Source organism: Rattus norvegicus, chromosome 2, assembly GCF_021556685.1.
Source record: "Rattus norvegicus strain SHRSP/BbbUtx chromosome 2, alternate assembly SHRSP_T2T, whole genome shotgun sequence".
Classification (NCBI taxonomy): domain Eukaryota; kingdom Metazoa; phylum Chordata; class Mammalia; order Rodentia; family Muridae; genus Rattus; species Rattus norvegicus.
This window is the reverse complement of record NC_141535.1, coordinates 115,090,335-115,113,894: the sequence shown is the minus strand read 5'-3', so window position 1 is coordinate 115,113,894 and position 23,560 is coordinate 115,090,335. Positions and strand designations below refer to the sequence as shown.

The following is a 23,560-nucleotide window of genomic DNA, read 5'->3' as shown; positions in this document are numbered from 1 at the left end:
TTTCACACCCTCATCTCAAGTGAAGCCTTTCTTTAATTATTGCTACATACACACATACACACACACACACACACACACACACACACACACACACACTCACACACACACACCTAAGTATACTTAGTATTTCTCATATATTTAAAGTTGACCACTTGAGATTGGATAACTTATCAGGGGCTCATTCCTAGAGAAGATTGATTCTATCTTGTATATTATTGTATCTCTTCATCTACTGGGTGGTGCCATATGAAATTTCCTCTAATCATGTTGGCTTGTCTTGCTTAGGGAACTATAATTTTGATTTCCCTGTCATATATAGAAGACATGATTTTAGAGTAAATACCCTGGTTCTCTGGCTGTTACAATCTTTCTGCCCCACCTTCCTTATTTCTTGAGCCTCCAGTACAGGGTTTGTTTTGTACGTTAATCAATCCATGTTGGGTACCCCACATTCAACTGTCATCTGTGTTTTAACCTACTATAAATTTGTGTAGTGGACTCAATCTTCTGGGAAGGGAAGCTGTGGGGAGAGATCAGTATTTGAATACAGTTCAGAATTACACTGGATTAGAAAAGAAGTGTTCGCCTCTGTGGTCTTAAGAGCCTTCAGTAGTTGGCTAGGTTTACAGTAGCAAACATGAAATCTCTCCTACAGAGAGGATCTGAGGAGATGTTTAGAAAGCAGTTCATTATCCTAAGTATGTAAGTATCATGATCGTACATTTGGGGCTTTCTTGCCATACTGGTCATTGCGTTGGTCATAGATTTTACAGTCAGGTAGGACTTGCTTTCTGTCCTCCTTTGGCGGCTCCCATAGCTTCTTTGGATACTATGACAACTATTCTTCAGAGAGGAGGTATCTAGTAAGTTCCAGCATGATTTCTCCATCTCTTATGTCTGAACTGAGTGATAGTTTCAGCAATAGGACTTACCTTCAAGTTTTGGGAGGTAATCAAAACCTGAACTATTACCATTCATTAATGCTTTCTCTCAGCTTTGAAAAAAACTATTAGTATCAAGCTCTTTCAAAATTATTCTTACATATCTCTTTCTCAATCACCTATCCAGCATACACCATTTGTTACATATCTCAGGACACAGGAATGATGTTTTTTCTGTCAGGAATTCCAAGTGAGCTCTTGGGGTTATGCTGTGCACAACCAGTGTTAAACAGCTGGTCCCAGTTTCCTGTTGGCACTTTCTTTAGCCTCCAGCCTTCAGGCATGTGTGCACACAAACACACACACATACACACATACACACACACTCACATACACACATACACACACACACACACACACACACACACACACACACACTACAGCCAAAGCAAAAACCTAAAAACTGTTTTCCTTTTCTCTTGAGTAACAAAAGAATTCAGTGTGACTCACTGACTTGAAAGGACATTATGATTAGAAGCTGGGATCAGCATTGTCATCAACTGTGATATTAAGCAATTATTTAAGCTAATTGATTCTATATTTCTTCACCTGTAGTTTTCAGATAATGGTAGCACTGTGCCATAACTTGTAAGTGGAGGTTAAATAAAATAATGCATATAAAAGTTTACTTGCCAAGATCCTAGAAGTCAAAGGACCTGTGTGTGTGTGTGTGTGTGTGTGTGTGAGAGAGAGAGAGAGAGAGAGAGAGAGAGAAAGAGAGAGAGACAGACAGACAGACAGAGACAGAGACAGAGAAGGGAGGGAGGGAGAGAGAGACAGAGAGAGAGACAGAGACAGAGAGAGAGAGAAGCAAATCTTTCAGAATTAGAATCAAGGTGTATTCAAATACTCAATTTCCATATTCAAAATCCATGTGTAGGAACCATTGTGACCTTCCCCTCGTAGTTACCAATGCCTCTGTGCTGGCTTTTGGGAATAAACTTCATACACTCTGCCTTTTCCTCAACTTCTTGCACCTTACAGGAATGGACACACAAGTGGCTCTTTGGGTTGTGGGTCTCCATTTATCTGTTGTCATTCTATCACTTTGTCTGTCTGTCCATTAAGACTTATCTTATGGAACTCTCCTTCCTCTTAGCATGCCTCTGTATGCAAGGTCTTGGTAAGGAACCTACAGCTCTTGTGAGACAGCCTTGGCTGCATAGTGATATACAGGAGGAGCACTACAAACACTGTCCTGTGGATATGGCATGGATGTGTAACCACAAATTCATAGAGCAGCCGTGTCTAACTCCTTGAGACTTTCATGACTTACACACATGGCATGAAAGGAGGAGAGGGTGAGCTGTGAAGATTAAGGGTCTTGGCAGGAGCATTATGGAAAAAAGAGGCATTAAACACAATTACAAGGCAATGTATGCAAGCATAAAATCATTAACATTAAAAAGGGAGAGAGTAAGATAACTATAACATGAACACTTCCAAGCAACAACAAAACAAACAAAACAAGGAAGACCTGGCCCTTCCGGCTTCAGTTGGTCTCAAGGCTGTACCACCCACCCTGAGGTCTGTACAATCGCCAGCTCCTGCACATGGTAGGGGGCAATTCTTCATTGCGCTGTGCACTTAGTTTCCTTACCTGGGAAACAGATTGAAATTGTTTGTTCTTCAATAAATTACAAAATAGTTTAAATAAGGGATGAGTGCAGAGCATGTAAGACTGGATCTGGAACATAATAATCACTATAAAAATATCCATAATATCATTGTATGTGTGAAAGAATTCTGAGCCTAGCTTGGCTATCTGTTCCCTGCTGTCATCTGATCCATAAATCCTACTCAGATGAACTATTGAATGAATATGTGTACAGTTACCAAGCTATGATTTTACTAGGAAGCACTTGTGCTGATTCAATACTATTATTATTATTACTATTATTATTACTTTGTTTTTATTAATGTACATATTTGTTCACTTTACATTCCAATATCAGCACTTCCTCTCTTCCTGTATCCCTCACTCCCCTCTTCCCTTCTCCTCTGAGAAGGGGAGACCCCCTGGGTGTAACCCTACCTGGGCTTATCAAAGTCACCACAGGACAAGATATATGCTATTCCACTGAGCTCAGACAAGGTGGCCCAATTAGTAGAATGGGATCTACAGGCAGGCAACAGATTCAGGGAGACTCTCCCACTGTTTGAAGACCAAGTTTCATTCCTTCTACATATATGTGTGGGCGTGGGGTAGGTCTAGTCCATGCTTTTTGGTTCTGGTGGGTCAGACTCTGGGAGGACCTAGGGGTTCAGGTTAGTAGAGTTTGTTGGTCTTCCTGTGGAGTCCCTGTCTTCTTCGGCTCTCTCTATCTTTCCTCCAACTCTTCCACAAGGCTCCTTAAGCTCCATTTAGTGTTTGGCTGTGGGTCTCTGCATCTATTTCCATTGGCTGCAGGGTGGAGCCTCTCAGAGGACAGTTATATCCTGCTCTTGTCTGCAAGCATAACAGAGTATCAATAATAGTATCAGGGGTTAGGATCTTGTTCATGAGACAGGTCTTAATTATTGGTTGGCCATTCCTTTCTTCTCTGCTCTATATTTCTCCTTGCACATCTTACAGGCAGGAGACATTTTGAGTTGAAGTTTTGATGGGTGGGTGAGTGTCCTTATGCCTCTACTGGGAGTCCTGGCTACAGGAAATGGCCACTTCAGGATCAATATTTATTACCCCCTGCTAGGAATCTCAGTAGAGTAGCCTCCATAGACAACCTGGGACCTTCCCCCAACTGATAAATCTCTGACTCGCTTTAGAGGTAACACCCCACACCCCAAACCCCAATTTCCCTTCTCCCTCCCCTGCTTTTCCTATACCTGATCTCCCCCAACCTTACTCCCCTCCTTTTCCTCTCTCCCACACAGTTACCTCCCTCCATCCAACTCTCATATCTATATTATTTCATGTCCTTAGAAAAATTCAACTATCCTCCCTTGGACCCTCCTTGTTATTTGACTTTTTGGGAGGAATCTTTGGATCGTAGAGTGGATATACTGTACTTTATGGCTAATATCCACTTACCAGTGAGTATGTTGGGTTATCTCACTCACAGTAATATTTTCTAGTTCTGGCTTTTTTAAAATACAACCACCATTTGGTCTGTAGGCAAGCTTGTGGGGCATTTGCTTGGTTACTGATTGGTTATTTGGAGTATACAACTAACTGTGGGTGGGGTCACTCCTGGGCATGTGGTTTTGGGTGCTATAAGCAAACAGACTGAGCAAACCACAAGGAGCAAGCCAGTAATCAGTAACCCTCCATGACCTCAGCTTCAGTTCCTATTTCCTGACTTCCCTGGATGTTAGACAGCAATTGTAAACTGAAATAAATCATTCCTCTCCACATTGTTTTTGGTCATAGTTGTTATTACAGCAATGGAACCCTAACTAAAAGAACACCCATAGAACATCCATATGGATGACTTTTAACTACTCGGGATTTGCTCAGTTTTACCCTTAAGTTTTTTTACTGTATTTTCCTGTAGCCCCTGAGACCCTATTGATTCCTCATATTCTGTTTTTTACCAGTTTACAGTTTCTTTTGTTTTCTTCCTACTATTAAGTATAGTACTTCTTTATCTTGTCTCTGTTAGACACACGTGTTCATTTTTCTGCATGGTGGAGCATATGTAGTGATACTGGGGATAAAAATTCCTTTTTTCTTCCTCAATAACTCAAAGAAAACAGAATATCAGTAAACATTGTTGGTTTTAATATTTGCCTAATTCTTTTATTCCCTACATATATATGTAAAATTCTTTTTCTTCAATTTCATTCATGATTACCTACATACTTGAAAATATTACATATTTTCATACTGTGAAAGATGTTTCACATGAAATGAAATGCAAAATTTCCATTCTTGATATTAGCCTATTATACTTTTAATCACTTTTATATAACTATCTTTACTTATGCTAATACTTTCACTATTTATATATCAAATAGGTACTTATATACATTACTTCCATTATTGCATATTATATTCACTTTACATATTTATTTCGCTCTAATTGACAGTAACTATTATAGAAATTCTGAGATATAGGTTCCTTGTTTGCAATATATCCTCATTTAGAAGAAATTTCTAGTTTACCAATTTGACTTTTGTCCTACATCTATTAGTGCTTTCCAAAGCAAATGGCCTGTAAGGACAAGAGAGTTGATGACATTTGACTACTAGATGTCTTGTCAGGACTGGCTCCTTTTGTGCTGAAAATTGGATCTCTGGCTGACCTATGCTGCAGGGTTTACATGGTGAACGGCTGATGCTAGGATATGAACCAGACATAAATGCTGAATACGGTTTGCAGTTTGGAATCAGGAATCCCAACATCAACAGCTAGACTGAAGAATAGTCAAAGTAAGATATGACTACCTTCAGGCTTGAGTGAAAGTCTCGTATAATAGTCTTGTCCTAGAAACAGAGCCCATTGTGGGTCTCACTTAGATTCCCAGTGAGTGTTTCATATGTGAACATTACCCTGAGCCTCATAATGCTCCAGATGCAAGTTGGTTTGGACAAACTTTAAAGGAAGTATGCAGTTCATTAGGCATGCACTGGTTCCAAAGGTTGTGCTACACGAAATACACTGATTTCTTGCGTTTTATCTAGGACTAGATGAAAGAGATCCACAATGCTGTTCAAAAAATAAGCCTTGACTCTCTAAGGGACGTGAACTGATAAAGTGAGCACATGGAATGAATATTGGTAATGAGCAAAACTTGAAAGGAAAATCTGAAGTTTAGTGCGGAGGGTTCTGTCTCTCTTAAAGAGCACACACCAAATGACTGCTTTATCTCCGTTTTGCTTTGAGGATTTCTTTATTCAGGCTTGGAATAGCCAGTTAGTATTTCCCCCAGATGGAAAAATCTGCTTGCTATCTTTATTTCTCTACATGTTGTTTTGTCTTCCATTTTCTTTATGCAATGGATAGATTGAAAACCTACCTCACACTAGGAACTGGAATAGGAGATAATGAGTTATCTATATAAAAAAAAAACTGGAGATTTATGCCTTCAGGGAGCTCATGAACTGGCAGATAGACAAGTGTATGAGGACAAGCTGCAGACAGTGCTTAGCATTCACTACCATTGTGTAGTGGTACAATGGTAAAGCTGTTTTAGGATATTAAAGGAAACTAGAGATGATCATCTAAGACAGCACACAGGTGCTCAGGGGACGCTTTAAAAGGAGATGACAGCTACAATGGGCTTTAAATGAGGATTGGAAGTTAATCCAAGAAGAGAATTTACAATTCTAAGTATCTTACATATTGTTACATAGATAAGAAATCCATGGTATACCTCAGAAAGATGACATCATTTCCTACTGTATGTATGAATGTGTGCACTGCTCAGATACCTGGGTATTTTGTTCAATAGGTACACTTTGGCATTGAAGAGTAGAATAGCTGGCTATCTAAAAGGTCTTTAAAAGTCAGGAGGGTATTCAACACATAGATGAAATCAAAGGTTCTGATGATGAAATGTCCTTGCACATGCACCAGAGCCTGTGAGGATGTGTACAAAAGACACCAATGTGTTTTGTGAGAAAGTGTAACACAAGTGTGGTGTGACACTGATACAAGAATAACCCAGTTCTTGTGCAAAGCATCTGCAGTCACTCAGTGTTCAACTCTCACAGCCCTGCCAGAGAAACCCAAGGAAAAGAAACAGTAGCCTTGAACGAGAAAAAAAGAGATCATGGTGATATTCAGCCCTAAATGGGACATGTGTGCTACATTCTTTCCTTTCCGTGTACAGGGATCTTTCTAGAAGAGGACAGAGGATTGAGAGAGCCAGAGATGGTGGCGTACAGCTGAGAAACATTTTTTCAGACACCACGGACCTGTTGCACACAAGGACTCACAGTAGCTAGGTTTACTAAACCAATGTAAGAGAGAGGCAACTAAAACCCTAGAAAGGACGAGAGAGGGTGGAGCAGACACTGTTTACGGGTCCCCCAAGAAAGGAATTTTATCAACAGTATGTTATAGCTTTCTTGGTTTTCTGGCAGTTGTTAGTATGTAATAAAACCACTTGTGTACGTTGGTTTTGTAATCTGAAGCAGTGGAGGATTCATTTATCAGTTCAGGCAGAATGAAGATTGTGGGAGGATGGCGATATGCGGGGTCTTTCTGTGTTACAGACCATGCGATATTTGTGGGGTTTTCTTTGTTGTTTTTTTTTTTTGTTTGTTTGTTTTTTGTTTGTTTGTTTCTGGCTTCTTATTTCATTGTATTCCTCCCCAGCATCTTATTGTGTGGATTGATTGTTCTCCTCTGTGGTGTGCTGACCCCACCCCTGTTATTTCATGCCCATCACAAGTTATTTTCTTCTACAGTTGCTGCTAGAATTGTACAAAACATGGTGATTCTAAGCAAATAATGCCGACCCGACTTCAGTGGCTTGTACTTTATTCTCGCCCTCCCTTCCTCTCTATGCTGCTGCTGGTGTCTCAGATTAACACTTTCTCCTCTGACTTTGATAATTCTTTCTTCTTTAATTTAGTATACAATTGAAGTTCTTAATATTTTACCTCTTTTCCTGGTGCACTAATTGTGTTATTTGATTTTAGTGTCTTTCTCTGGTTCTTTCTTGTGGTTGGTATCTCTGTTAGACCTGTATTTCACCCACATACGACTTTCTCTTTTATGTAGTTGTCTTTCTCTTGTAATCATCAACTTTCAAAAAGATGACTATTTTGATTTTTTTGTCAGACAGATCATTGATCTCCATTTCTTTAGGCTCATGTGTAGGCATCATTGTACAATTTCAGGTGACATCATATTTCATGAACCCATGGTTATGGTTTGATGTCTTGTGTGCTCAAAGAAGCAAGTGCCTATTCCATTTGTCATCAGTCACATTTGACAAGGAAACCTTTTCACTACTCTGTTCACAGACCCTAGGAAAACCATCCTGGTGGTCTGTTAATGAGACTGTTTGGTCCTCAAGCAGTGTGACCTGATGCTTTAGTCAGGCCTGGCACCTGAGTCTACAAAGTAGGCCTAGGGTTTGGCTTCACCAACCAGGTCTATTTTGACATTTAAATAAGGCTTTTGATGGCTCTACACGGTTAGATCTGAAGCCAGTGCAGTGAACCCAGCTTGGCATCCCACTCAATGCGAACAGATCTGGAAGCTTATATTAAGGAAAAGCAACCTACAACCTAGGTCAAACTGTGTCTTGGATCATAAGTATAAGTCTTAGCGTCTGATACTAGTTTGGATTGAGATCTCCCAAGGTTACAGGGTTAATAAGCCTAGACTATGATTTATGAGATGGCCTGAACCTCAAGTCTGTTGTATTTTGAGGACTTAGGAATAGGCCTGGTATCTGAGTTTATGATGCTGATATGCAGTCTAGGATTAATTAGATTGGGTCAGTGAAATGAGGGTCCTTGAGAGGCAAACAAAATATCAAAGCCTCAGTACCTATGTCAGCCTTGGGGCCAGTCTGAAATCTTTATCTGGACTTTCCAGTTTGGGGTATGTGTGGAGGAGAGATGACTTGGTGCCTGGCTTTATAGAGCAACCCTGGTGAGAGTGTCTGTTGAAGCACTGTGGGTTCCATTTACTCTCCTTCCTCCACTAGACGACATCCCCCTGCACGGCATGCTGCTGAAGCTTGTGGGAAGAGTAACAAAGGAAATGCAAAACTGACTTACCTCCTCTATTCAATGCATCTCTTTTTATTTCGGCCCCACAGCTATAACCTCTCAGCTGAATGCCATAGCTCATTTGAGGATATTTTTACAATGTGGATAGTTCATCAGATTGGTATTTCCATGAGACAAGTATGAATCAGTCCTTCTGTATCATCTTTCTGGCTTGCTGGTGTCTTACAATTTAATAGCTTGCACCTTGTATTTGTGAAAATCTCACTACAGTATTTAATTTGCACTGGAAATATATGACATTAAATATATTTTTCATTTAAACATCTTCTATAATTGTGACAAATAATCTCATCTGCTAAAAAGAAATACTCCAAGTTTTCAGCTGTTCAAAATAACTTACGGCATTATAATTTACCATCTTAAATGATAGTTAAGCTAGTGTTTTTTGTTTTGTTTTAACTTTGTTTGTTTTGTGAATCCTTGATAATGCATTTATTCAATTTACCTTTTATTTACATTCTCAAAGTTATGTCAGAAATGAAAATGGAACAGTGATTCCTTATGAATATTCAAAGTACTAACTGTACATAAGCTTGAGAGGAAAACCAAGATATTTATAAATACAAAGTCAATGAAAGAGAAACGACTGCTACTTCAAGATTATGCTTTGAAGGAGCTGTTTTATTTACAAGTCACATATATTTTTAATATAGAATAAAATGACTATCAAGCAAGAATAAAAGGAGCTGGGAACTTTATCTAAAATCCCCCCACTACGTCTCTGTTTAGAAGTCTGCAGTGTCTCCTATGAAAACCAAGTTCCCTAAATACACAGCAAAAGTTACAGGGCTTTGTAATGTTTGCAGTATTCCCTTTCTTTATTGAACCGGCTTTGGTTTAGATGGCTTTTGGGTATATCTCCAAAGGATTATATTTTGGATCTTGGTCATTGGCGTGGTGGGAATGTGAAGGGGTAAGACCTTTAAGAAATATAAACCAATCAGAGTTAGTGAAATCATTGGAAAATATTGCTGGAGGTAGGGTGAAAGATACTGCTGTTCTCAAGAGTTAAATGTAGAGAGAGAGGGAGGGGGAGGGAAAGGGGAGGGGAATGGAAGGGGAGGAGAGGGAGGGAGGGAGGAGGGAGAGAGAGATATTATATTTTATAAAGAGAACTAAGTTGATTCTTCAGTCTTTCTGGCATCTTCTCTTGCCATTCCTCAGTCATTGCATTGTTGAGAAGAGAGAGAGAGAGAGAGAGAGAGAGAGAGAGAGAGAGAGAGAGAGAGAGAGAGAACAGTGGAAATGGTGCCCTATTTGAAACCTCAAAGCCTATGCCCAGTTAAACTCTTCCTAACCATACACACTAATCCTTCCCAAACAGTTTCACCAACTGGGGACCAAGTATTCAAACACTTGAGTCTATGAGAGCCATTCTTATTCAAGTAATCATATTCTACTTCCTGGCCTCCATTGTCCTGTGTCTATATCATTATGCAAATGTATTTAGTCCAACCTCAGACGTCTCCATAGTCTTGTAGACTCTGAACACTTTTAAAAGCTAAAGTCTCTGCTGAGATTCAAGATAATCTCTTAACTATTACCTTATTACAGTCAAAAGCAAATTACATACTTCTAACATACAATTGTGCAGAATATACATTATCTTTCCAAAAGGGAAGAATTGTAGCATAGTGAGGAAACACTGTGCAAAAGCAAAACCCAAATCTAGGAAGGTTTTATTAGTCATGGTTTTTTAGAGTCACAGGAATTATGAAATGAATCTCTCTCTCTCTCTCTCTCTCTCTCTCTCTCTCCATATATATATATATATGTATATGTATATTACATATACACATTATATATTATACATACAAGAGCTCTCTCTCTCTCCACACACACACACACACACATATATATATATACATATATATATGTTATTGAAATGGCATACAGTCTATAGTCCAACTAATCTAACAATGGCCAGTGGTGAGTGGGAAGTCCAAGAATCTAGTACTTGCTCAGTCCTATGGCACTGGGTGTTTCACCTGGTCCTCTGTATCACTAGAATCCTAAAGAAGTAGGCTCCAGTAGATGTGCTCAATGTAAGTGGAAGCAGGCAAAGAAGAAGTCTTCCTTCTTCCCTTGTTATTAATTAGGCTTCTAGCAGAAGGTGTGGCCCAGATTAAAGGTGAGCCTCAAGATCTGTATTAAAGGTATGTGTCTTCCAGCCTTAGGATCTAGATCAAAAGCTTGTGTCTTCTAGCCTCATGATCTGGGTCACAGGTACACTCACTCTCCTTTTCTGGATTGTAGGTTATTCCAGATATAGTCAAGTTGACAACCAGGAATAGCTATCACACAGGGTAAATTTCAAATCCTGTAACTCCATATATGATAACAAAGGGCTTAGATGGCTCTGTCCTGCCAGCTTTGCTGCCTGAGAAAGCATCCACTCTCTATGTGTAGCTCCCTTTGTCAGATATCCTGTGACTGGAATTTCCAATACAACACAATTCTCAACTACATACAATGGCCTCTCAGGGACTCTTGACCTCTCAAGTCCTCATGCAGGCACCAAACTATCACAGATTGTCTGGACTCAGCAACAATCCTTAAACATGGAGGGAAGAGTCTACGGCTCCTTTACTTACTTATGCTTCATGACGCTGAAGCCAGAACCATGTGGATGACACTGCCAAGTCTGGATAGTGGCTTGAGGTAAAGCTGGACCTTCTTGCATCATATTCTCAGTAGCTTTCCTTTCTTGTCCTTATTAAAAACAGAAAATTCTTCAGGTCTTTTCTTTCTACAGGTTGGAAGATTAGCTGAGTAGGGTCTTGTTCTGTGAGTACCCACCATTTCAGATCAGGTCTCTTTTTAATCTCCTTGTCCATTTTGGTACAAGCCTTGGCTCCAACATTAAATTTGCTGGTGCTCTTTTGTTTTTCAACTGTACATTTTGTGTTTCTTTTACCTTACTTATTCATATTCATTGTAGACCTGCATTAGAGTGATTACTATAATCATGTAACACAGTCATGATGAGGCTGGATTGAAATTATCTTTTCCCAAGAAATCAGCTTACTACATTTCCTTGTTTTATTTTTTATTTTTAAATTTTACTTTTATTATTTAAAACTATTTTACACTTTAGTACTTTAGTACTTTAGATCCTTATCCCAAACCAGAGCCACCCAACTTCAAGTCCTTTCCTTTCTTATTGTATATTTTATGTATTTACATTTCAAATGTTATCATCTTTTCCAGTTCCCCACTCTCTCATCTCCCATATCCCTGCTTTTATGCGGATGTTCCCTCCCATCTACCCACTCCCTCCTCAAAACCCTAGCACTCCCTACACTGGGGAAGTGACCCATCACAGGACCAAGAACTTCTATTGATGTCAGATAGCACCATCTTCTGCTATATATGTGGCTGGAGTTGTGGGTCCTTCCATGTATACTCTTTGGTTGGTGGTTTAGTCCACGGGAGCTCAGGGCAGGGAGGTCTGGTTGGCTAATATTGTTGTTCTTCTTATGGGATTGCAAACTCCTTTACTTCCTTCAGTCCTCTCTCTTAACTCCTCCATTGGGGACCCTGTGAGAGGCCTAATGGTTAGCTGCAAGCATCCTCATGTGTATCAAAAAGGCTCTGGCAAAGCCTCTCAGGAGACATGTATATCAGACTCCTATCAACAAGAACTTCTTGACATCAGCAATAGTGACTGGGTTTGGTGGCTACATATGGAATGAATCCCCAGGTCGGGCAGTCTCTGGATAGCCTTTCCTTCAGTCTTTGTTCCACACTTTGTCCCTGTATTTCCTCCCTTGAATATTTCATTTCCTCTTCTAAAAAGGACTGAAACATCCACTCTTTCGTCTTGCCTATTCTTGAACTACATATGGTCTGTGAATTGTCTCTTGAGTATCCCAAGAATCAGATTACTATCTGCTTATCAGTTAGTGCATACCATGTGTGCTCTTTTGTGACTGGATTATCTCACTCAGCGTGATATTTTCTAGTTCTATCCATTTGCCCAAGAATTTCATTTGGTCATTCTTTTTAATAGCTAAGTAGTACTCCATTTTGTAAATGTACCACATTTTCTGTATCCATTACTCTGTTGAAGGACATCTGGGCTCGTTCCAGCTTCTGGCTATTATAAAGAAGGCAGCTGTGAACATAATGGAGTAGGTGTGCTAGTTTTACATTGGAGCATCTTTTGGGTATATGCCCAGGAGTGGTATAGGTGAGTCCTCAGATAGTACTATGTCCAGTTTTCTGAGTAACCTTCAGACTGATTTCCGGATCCCACCAGCAATGGAGGAGTGTTCCTCTTTCTCGACATCCTCACCAGCATCTGCTGTCAACTGAGTTTTTGACCTTAGCAATTCTGACTAGTATGAGTTGGAATCTCAGGGTTGTTTTGACTTGCATTTCCCTGATGACTAAGGACTCTGAACATTTCTTTAGGTGCTTCACAGCCATTTGCTATTCCTCAATTGAGAATTCTTTGTTTATCTCTGTACCCCATTTTTAATAGGGTTGTTTAGAATGCTGGAGTCTAACTTCTTGAGTTCTTTGTATATATTAGAATTAGCACTCTATCAGAAGTAGGATTGGTAAAGATCTTTTCCCAATCTGTTTGTTTCATTTTTCTCTTAATGACAGTGTCCTTTGCCTTACAGAAGATTTGCTATTTTATGAAGTCTCATTTGGTGATTCTTGATCTTAGAGCATAAGTCATTGGTGTTCTGTTCAGGAAATTCTTACCAGTGTCCATGTGTTCAAGACTCTTCCCCACTTTTTCTTCTATTAGTTTGAGTGTATCTGTTTTTATGTGGGAGTCCTTTGATCCACTTTGACTTGAGCTTTGTACAAGGAGATAAGAATTTGGCCTGGAAGTGAACTGATACCACCCCACAATTCCCTGCACCCAAATCCTGTGGGGAAGGGAGCTGAACACTCAGAAGTGCAGACATCTTGAGACTGCCCACATCCCTGTCCAAGGGGAAATTGCACAGTGCCTTTGGACACAGGAATATAGGAACAGTCAGCTACCTGTACCTGCAGTTCTGGTCTGCGCCAAGGACTGAACTGAGTGGGCCAAACAGTTTCTAGCACCCAAATCCCGGGGAGGAAAGAGTTGGAAACGCAGATGTGTGGATGCTCCTGAGAAGTCAGAGGAAACTAACCTCTGTCCACATTCCAGACCCAAGTGGGAATCGCCTCATGCGAACTGTACCCTCTGGGTGCAAGGACCTAGGAGGAATCAGGGGCAAGGCCCTTCTGACTCCTGCCTATGCCTAGAGTTGAAAAATAGTCACCAGGAGCACCTATGTACCTAAAATCAGAGCACCTGTTCTCAGAAAAGGCTGAAAGAAAACAGGAAAACAGTTCTACAGGAGTGCTGACACAGAGGCCCACAGGAGGGTCAAGTCACTCTCAGAAACAAGCAAGGCAAGCAAACACCAGAGACAATCCAATGGTTAGAGGCAAGCACAGGAACCTAAGCAACAGAAACCAAGACTACTTGGCATCATCAGATGCCAGTTCTCCCACCAAAGAAGATACTGGATATCCAAACACACCAGAAAAGCAAGATTTAGATTTTAAAACACATTTTATGATAATGATGGAGGACTTTATGAAGGACATAAAGAACTCCCTTAAAGAAATGAAGGAAAACACAAGTAGACAAGTAGAAGCCCCTAAAGAGAAAACACAAAAATCCCTGAAAGGTTTACAGGAAACCACAACTAAACAGGTGGAGGAATTGAATGAAACCATTCAGGATTTGAAAATGGAAATAGAATAAAGAAAGCATAAAGGGAGGCAACCCTGGATATAGAAAACCTAAGGAAGAGACAAGGAGCCATAGATACAAGCATCACCAACAGAATGCAAGAGATAGAAGAGAGAATCTCAGGGGCAGAAGATGCCATAGAAAACATTGACACAACCATCAAAAAAGAGATGCCCATAAAAGACAAGAAACCTACAGAACTCCAAACAGACTGGACCAGAAGAGAAATTCCTTCTGTCACATAATAGTTAAAACACAAAATGCACAAAACAAAGAAAGGATATTAAAAGCAGTAAGGGAAAAGGTCAAGTGACATATAAAGGCAGACCTATAAGAATTACACCAGACTTCTCACCATAGACTATGAAAGCAAGAAGATCCTGGGCAGATGTCAAACAGACTCTAAGAGAAAACAAACACCAGCCCAAGCTACTGTATCCGGCAAAACTCTGGATTAACATAATGGCAAAACCAAGATATTCCACGACAAAACCAAAGTTATAAGATATCTTTCTACAAATTCAGCCCTACAAAGGATAACAGATGGAAAACTCCAACACAAGGAGAGAATCTACACCATACAGAAAGCAAGAACAAAATCTTGCAATAAAACCAAAAGAGAGACACACAAACATAATTCCACCTCTAACAATGAAAATAACAGGAAGCGACAATCACTATTCCTTAATATCGCTCAACATCAATGGACTCACTTCCCTAAAAAAGACATAGACTAACAGCCTGGATGCGTAAAGAGGACCCAACATTTTGCTGCATGCAGGAAACACATTTCAGAGACAAAGATAGACACTACCTCAGAGTGAATGTCTAGAAAACAACTTTCCAAGCAAATGGTCTGAAGAAACAAGCTGGAGTTGCCATTCTAATATCAAATAAAATTCACTTTCAACAAAAAATCATTAAAAAAGATGAGGACAGTCACTTCATATTCATCAAAGGAAAAATCCACCAAGATGAACTCTTAATATCAATGCTCTAACTGCAAGGGCACCTACACTCATAAAAGAAACCTTACTAAAACTCAAAGCACACATTGCACCTCACACAATAATAGTAGGAGTTTTCAACACCCCACTCTCAGCAATGGACAGATCATGGAAAGAGAAATTAAACAGAGACATAGAGAAACTAGCAGAAGTTATGAACCAAATGGATTTAACAGATATTTATAGAACATTTCATCCTAAAGAAAATACAAAAGAATATACCTTCTCAGCACCTCATCGTACCTTCTCCAAAATTGAACATATAATCAGTCACAAAACAGGCCTCAATTGATACAGGAAGATAGAAATAATCCAAAAGCAATCTACAGATTCAATGCAGTCCCCATCAAAATTCCTACTCAATTCTTTATAGAGATAGAAAGAGAAATTTGCAAATTCATTTGGAATAACAAAAAACCCAGGATAGTGAAAACTATGTTCAACAATAAAAGAACTTCTTGGGGAATCACCATCCCTGACTTCAAGCAGTATTACAGAGCAATTGTCATAAAAACTATATGGTATTGGTACAGAGATAGGCAGATAGAACAGTGGAACAGAACTGAAGGCCCAGAAATGAACCCACACACCTATGGTCACTTTATCTTTGACAAAGGAGCTAAAACCATGCAATGGAAGAAGGATAGCATTTTCAACAAATGGTGCTGGTTCAACTGGAGGTCAGCATGTAGAAGAATGCAAATCAATCCATTCTTATCACCATGTATAAAACTTAAATCCAAGGGGATCAAGGACCTCCACATCAAACCAGATACACTCAAACTAACAGAAGAAAAAGTGGAGAAGAGTCTCGAACACATGGGCACTGGGGAAAATTTCCTGAACAAAACAACAATGGCTTATCCTCTAAGATCAAGAATTGACAAATCAGACCTCATAAAACTGCAAAGCTTCTGTAAGGCAAAAGACACTGTCATTAGTACAAAATGGCAACCAACAGATTGGGAAAAAGATCTTTACCAATCCTACATCTAATAGAGGGTTAATATCCAAAATACACAAAGAACTCAAGAAGTTAGACTCCAGAGAGCCAAATAACCGTATTAAGAAATGGGGTACAGAGCTAAACAAAACATTCTCAGCTGAGGAATATCAAATGGCCAAAAAGCACCTAAAGAAATGTTCAACATCCTTAGTCATCAGGAAAATGCAAATCAAAACAACCCTGAGATTCCACCTCACATCAGTCAGAATGACTAAGATAAAAAATTCAGGTGACAGCAGATGTTGGTGAAGATGTGGAGAAAGAGGAACATTCCTCCATTGTTGGTGGGATTGCAAACTGGTACAACCACTCTGGAAATCAGTCTGGAGGATCCTCAGAAAATTGGACATTCCGCTACCTAAGGACCCAGCTATATCTCTCCTGGACATAACCAAAAGATGCTCCAACATACAACAAAGATACATGATTCACTATGTTCCTAGTAGTCTTATTTTAATAGCCAGAAGCTGGAAAGAACCCAGATACCTTTCAACAGAGCAATGGATTCTAAAAATGTGGAACATCTACACAATGTAGTACTGCTCAGCTATCAAAAAAATGACTTTATGATATTCATAGGCAAATGGAATGAACTAGAAAATATCATCCTGAGTGAGGTAACCCAATCACAGAAAACACACTTGGTATGCACTCATTGATAAGTGGATATTAGCCCAAAAGCTCGAATTACCCAAGATGCAATCCACAGACCACAGGAAGCTCAAGAAGAAGGATGACCAAATTGTGGAATCTCCCACTCCTTCTTAAAAGGGGAAAAATATCTATAGGAGGTGATAGGGAGGCAAAGTTTAGAGCAGAGACTGAAGGAACAGCCATTCAGAGCCTGCCCCACATGTGGCCCATACATATACAGACACCAGAACTAGATAAGATTGATGAAGCTAAAAAGTGCATGGTGAAAGGGACCAGATATAGATCTCTCCTGAGAGACACATCCAGACCAGCCTTAGTCCGTGGTGATCTTATAGGATACGTGGGATCATTTTGATCTTCTTGTATGTGTTGAGGCCTGTTTTGTGACTGATTGTAAGGTCAGTTTTGGAGAAGATACCATGAGGTTCTGAGAAGAAAGTATATTCTTCTGTTTTGGGATGAAATCTTCTATAAATAGCTATTAAATCCATCTGGTTCATAACTTCTGTTAGTTTCACTGTATCTCTGTTTAGGTTCTGTTTCCATGATCTGTCCATTGATGAGAGTGGGGTGTTGAAGTCTCCCACTGTTTTTGTGTGTTACAATGTATGCTTTGAGTTTTAGTAAAGTTTCTTTTGTGAATATGGGTACCCTTGCATTTGGAGTATAGATACTCAGAATTGAGAGTTCACCTTAGTGGATTTTTTTCTTTGTCCCGTGTGAAGTGTCCTTCCTTATCTTTTCTGATAACTTTTGGTTTTATTTAATATGAGAATGGCAACTACAACTTGTTTCTTAGGACCATTTGCTTGGAAACTTTTTTCCCAGTCTTTTACTCTGATGAAGTGTCTGTCTTTTTCACTGAGGTGTGTTTCCTGTATGTAGCAAAATGCTGGGTTCTCTTAATATATCCAGTCTGTTAGTCTATGTCTTTTTATTAGGGAATTGAGTCTATTGATATTGAGAGATATTAGGGACCAATGATTGTTGTTTCCTATTATTTTTGTTGTTATAGGTAGAATTTTGTTTATGTGGCTATCTTCTTTTGGATTAGTTGAAAGAGAATTACTTTCTTGCTTTTTCTTTTCTTTTTTTTTATTGGATTTTTTTTACTTACATTTCAATGTGTTTCTGGTCCATAAGCCCCCTATCCTATTCCCCTCCCCTTCTTCTACAAGGGTGTTTCTCCTACCCAATCACCCCACTTCCTGCCTTCCCACCCTGACATTCCCTTACACTGGGTGGGGAGTGGTCCAGCCTTGGCATCCAAGCAATTTCATAGTGCAAACAAGTAGTCTAGACAGCCCTGTGTCTAATGAAGGAATTGAGTTAATGTTCATAGTTTTCCAAAACATAAATCATCAAGGCAAATTTCACCAAACTTTTTTTTCCTTTTCTTTTATTGGATATTTTCTTTATTTACATTTCAAATGTTACCCTCTTCCCGGTTCCCCTCCAGAAATCCCCTATCCCATCCTCCCTCCCTCTGCTTCTGTAAGGGTGCTCTCCTACCCATCCACCCACTCTTGGCTCCTCACCCTGGCATTCCCCTACACTGAGGCATCAAGCCTTCCTAGCACCAGGAGCCTCTCTTCCAATTGATATTCGACAAGGCCGTCCTCTGCAGGGTCTGGTTTGTTTTTATTGTTGTTCTTCCTATGGTTTGCAAACACCCTCAGTTACCTCAGCCCTTTCTCTAACTTCTCAGTCCAAAGGCTGGCTGCGAGCATCCGCTGCTATTCGTCAGGGTCTGGCAGAGCCACTCAGGAGACAGCTATATCAGGCTTCTATCAGTATGCACTTCTTGGTATCCCAATATTGACTGGGTTTCGTGACTGCACGTGGGATGGATCCCTATGTAGTCACCAAACTCTTAAATAACTCAGACCCAGGCTGTAGTTCAGATAGTATAAGACTGCACAGCATCATTGAACACATTTTGTAAGGCTAGCATTATTCTATCCCAAAGCTAAGACATCAGAAACGAAAACTACAAAAGAAATGAACATTTCTCAAATCCAAAAGTCCTTAACAAATATAAGGAAACATCACTGAACCATTTAAAAAATAATTATAGTCTAGGACCAATAATTGTTCTTCAATGACCAAGTATGTTTAGACATTTGAAAGTCAATCACCAGAGAACATGGTGATACATGGCTATAACCCTGGTGTTCTGAGGCCAGAGTTGAGGAGAGTGGGGATCAAGTTGGGTTCAAGGCCAGCCCAGGTTACATACAAATACTCTGTTCTCAAAAGGAAGAACAAATTCTCATCCCTACCATCTGGAGCTGGGGACTTTCCCTTTGTCTCCCCGATTGCCTTTTCCCAACATCATGACTGGTGACCAAATGTCAGAAGGAATCTAGAAAAAGGAAGTGTTGATCTAAGGATGCTCCTATTTAACAACATAGAGCAGTGAATAGAGAAACAGAAACAGAATGAAGCCCTCCACAGCCTTCCAACATTTGTTGGCTCCATCCTGCATTGGAGGGCAGGAGGAGACAGGGATATTAAGCTAAGTCCTTTCTGCCCCTCATCTCTATATTTCTTTTATTCAGAATCAGGGCTCAGATCACAAAGCAGAAATGCATTTGTTGAATGAGTTCTGTAGGAATGTGGGAGAAACTGTTCTGGAATCCTTGACCATCTTTAAATGGGAAATAAATGACTTCAGTACCTTCGTGACTTTTCTTTGTCCAGCCTTCCACTCTGCATGTCTTCCTAAACTGGATGAAGAACAAACTATCACTGTCTCATTGCTTTTCAGAGACAGACCCCTGCGCAGGTGCAAATGGATGTGCTCACCTGTGTCAAAGCGAGAATGGCATGGCCAGGTGTGCCTGCCATGCTGGGTACCAGTTGTCTGAAGACAAAAAGGCCTGCGAAGGTAGGAAGCTGAAGCCGATGTCTTAATGAGGTAATTGTTTGAAATCCTGTCTTAGTCAGATTCAACACTTGAAGCAGGTAGGAGAAAAGGTATTTTCATTTATGCTAAAATCTAATACTTTAATTTTTGACTTGATTAGTATGAAAAGTATTTTATAAGGCTACAAAAGAAATCTCAGCAAAACTCTTATGTGTTGTAAAAAAAGAATGACCTAGTGTACTTTCAGGAGTCATGCTTTTTTGTTTTCTGGGTTTTCTTTTTTAAAAAAAATGAAGTCCAGAATTAATATTTAAAAACCCTCCATAACCACACAGGGAGTTTTTGATCATAGACTACAGAGGTGGGGTAACCTTTGAAAAGCAAGTATGTGCAAATTAGGCTCTCAGAAGTTAGGAATAATTAAAATGAGAAGAGAAAGAAACCCTGTAAACACAAGGTTACACATTTCTGTTTCCAGAAATAGCAAAGCAGACACACTTCGGTTCAAAGATGAAAAGGCTAAATTATTGCATGACTGGCACCAATGGAGGATGAAGGAATTCCTGTGGGATAGTCTTTGTTTTAATAACTTCTGAGAGACCACAGAATCCTTCACTTGTATCATGACATCTTCATCAAATGAGAAAAAGTATATTTGGATTAATTATGAAAACAACAAAATGTTCCTTGACTTACAGAACTGATCAATATTTTAAGAAATTGAATTGTAACCAGACACAAAAATCAGTGTGAATTTTTTTTGAGGGAGGGGGAATGGGGTCTGATGAAATGGCTTGACTAGGACAGGAGCTTGATGCCAAGCCTCACGACCTGAGTTCAAGGCCCCAGGACCCATAAAGTGAAAGAAGATATCCAGCTGCTACAAGTTGTCCTCTGACCTACACGTGCGAACCTTGATACCGTCCCTGCATATACATATGTATATGCATGCATTCACACAAAATAAATAAAATGAAATAAAAAAGACTTATGGATTTTAAACATATTTTGTCAAAGGTATACCATTTTGATTTTCATTCCTCTATTAAGTTATTACTTTATTATTTTATATATATATATGGGTATTTTGCCTAGATGTACGTTTGCATACCCTGTGCATGCAGTCCCCTCAGGGGCCAGAAAAGGGCATCCTGTTCCCTGGAACTAGAGTTACAGAAGATATGAGCTGTCATTTGGGTACTGAGGATAGAACCTGGGTCCTCTGGAAGATCGCATAGCGCTCTTCATTGCTGAGACACCTCCCTAGTACCTGGTTTTCATTCCTTATTTGTTTGATTTCTGTTTGTTTTCAATACATCCCAACCACAGTTCCCCTTCCCTCCATGCCTCCCAGTCCTCACCCACTCCCCTCTCTCCCAGGTCCACTCTTTCTCAGTTTCCCTTCAGAAAGAGCAAGCCTCTCAGTAATACCAAGTAAACATGGCATAAAAGATCCAATACAGCACACATCTGTCTTAGCAACTGGCAGTAGGGAAAGTAGAGGATCTTAAGTATTATTTTTTTAAAACTGACAGGCAAGATACATAGAAAAAGATATAGCTTTCATTTTTTCAGACTCCTATTTTAACAGCCAATACATTAATCCTATGCATCTCACCCTAACACCACTGAATATTTGAGCACTCTAACAATACAGGATAATGGGGACTGGCAAGCAGGTGTGTGCAAAGACAATGTACTACTCAGAAAAGAGGTGACAGGACAGGACCTCTTTCTAAGAAACTGAAACTGAGTTAAAGTGACAGTAACTTTCAGCAGAGAGATAGGATACCAGCCTCGTATAGCATGTCTTGTAACAGTATAGAGATGTATATGGTCCAAGTGTGTATTGCCATGAAAAAAGCCCCATATCTGACTTGCCCATTGCTTTACCTTCTTTAAAACAGGGAGTCACAATAGGTTATATTTGGGAATGTGTGTGTATGTATTTCTACAAATATGTATATGTATGCATGCACATATGCATGTATATATATAAATATATGATACATATACATATATTCATGCAATAACAACTGATGAAGATGAGGCCATAAATTTGAAGAAGAATGAGGGAGGATATATGGGAGGCTTAGAAAGGGAGGGGAGGAAAAGTTGTAATTGACATATGATCTCAAAAGTAAACAGAAATACTACAGAGTTGGGATATCTGCTCAAGGCTATGACACGATCATAGCATCAAACTACAAAGGCTTTTATTTGTACTGCTGAGAAATAGACTAGAACTACTGTTTATAGTTGCATTCAATCTTTTCTTCAATTAATAACAGTTGGTTCACATAGATATGATGTAATACTAATGAGCATCTGGCTAACAGAAGATGCCCAGTCATAGAGCTGGCTTACTCACAAATACCCTGCTTCACTGTGTGTATGGAGTCTGGAATATTTAGTAACATGTTGAAAACTAGAGGCTAGGTGGAGGGTAGTAGTTTACTCATCTTTATAATTTACAAATAGAATTGGAGATTCTAAGCCAACTACCATGTCTCTCCCTGCAGATATAAATGAGTGTGCTGAGGAGCTCACTCCCTGTGCTCATGGCTGTGTGAACTCAAAGGGGTCCTTCACGTGCACCTGCCAGCCTGGCTTTGAGCTAGGAGCTGATGGGAAACACTGTTACAGTAAGTAGCAATCATGGCAGTCTTGGGAGGCAGGGTGCTCAGCAAGTTTAAAGCAGAAGCAATAATGGAAAGAATAAGGCTGAAAACTCTTGCCTAAGCAGGAGTTCCTGAGCATGTTGCCTGGTGGGACAGAGTGATGATGGGAATGGAGAAGTGTTACCTGCTTCATTCTATTGTTGAGTAAGTGGCCAAAGAAAAATTAGTTTGCATTGTGGTTCACAGGATAGTCAGTGAGGATTAAATCTCAGGTCTTCTGGTTTCACGCTCTTGGGTTCATGGCTCAGATGCTTTGTGAAGTCCTTTATTTTTGTACCACCTCTGCTAAACACTAGACGTTCTACTGTAGTGCTCTAAGAAGAGGAACCAGCATGGATAAAGAGAACATGAGAGGAATGAACAACTGCAGTCTGTGATCACTTGCCACACACACATGGGATGCTCCAATGTGTGTCTTCAGTAGTGGCTTCCTTTGTCCTTGATGTTTGTCACACCTCTTTTAATGGTTCTTGTTATTCCACATGCTCATCATTGAACTTAGCCCTATAGCTTCCTTACCAAGCACTTAACAGAGTCTCTCAGCAGTACCGTATTCCCTTTCTCAGCTCAGTTACATGGTTTAATGTGTCCATTGTTAGAGATATATTTTAAATGCTAGGCTACAGAGTTATCAGTTGTAGCTGCTATAGGAGATGCTTCCTAGTCAATCTCATTCCCTGGAAGCACACTGTCCTAAGCTCAGAGCTGCCTGGTACTCACTCATGGGTATCTTCATCCTCCGCCCCCCATTTCTACTTCCAAAATCCTCCAAACATCAGCATGTTTAACTCTCTTACAAACTTACCTATCCACTCTTCCTACTTTAGTTTGATCCGTTTTGACTTTTATAGCATCAAAAACCAGATGCAAACTACCATACAGAGTAACAAGTTTCCCCAAATGTCCAGCAGAATTACAAGGGAAAATGTCACTCCCCTACTAGAACAAAGGAGTTGATCT

General features: G+C 39.8%; 1 protein-coding gene across 3 annotated transcripts in view; it reads left to right on the top strand.

The window, feature by feature from the left end:
• The window catches only part of Egfem1 (EGF-like and EMI domain containing 1), a 599,915-nt gene that overhangs the window by 538,904 nt on the left and 37,451 nt on the right, over window positions 1-23,560 (top strand). For all 3 annotated transcript variants that reach the window (XR_015662971.1, NM_001415037.2, XM_087622006.1), the window contains 2 exon segments: window positions 19,821-19,940; window positions 22,442-22,564. Coding sequence is in view for 2 of the 3 variants with exons in the window: in NM_001415037.2 (NP_001401966.1) it covers window positions 19,821-19,940; window positions 22,442-22,564 (243 nt within the window). In the remaining variant the exon portion in view is untranslated.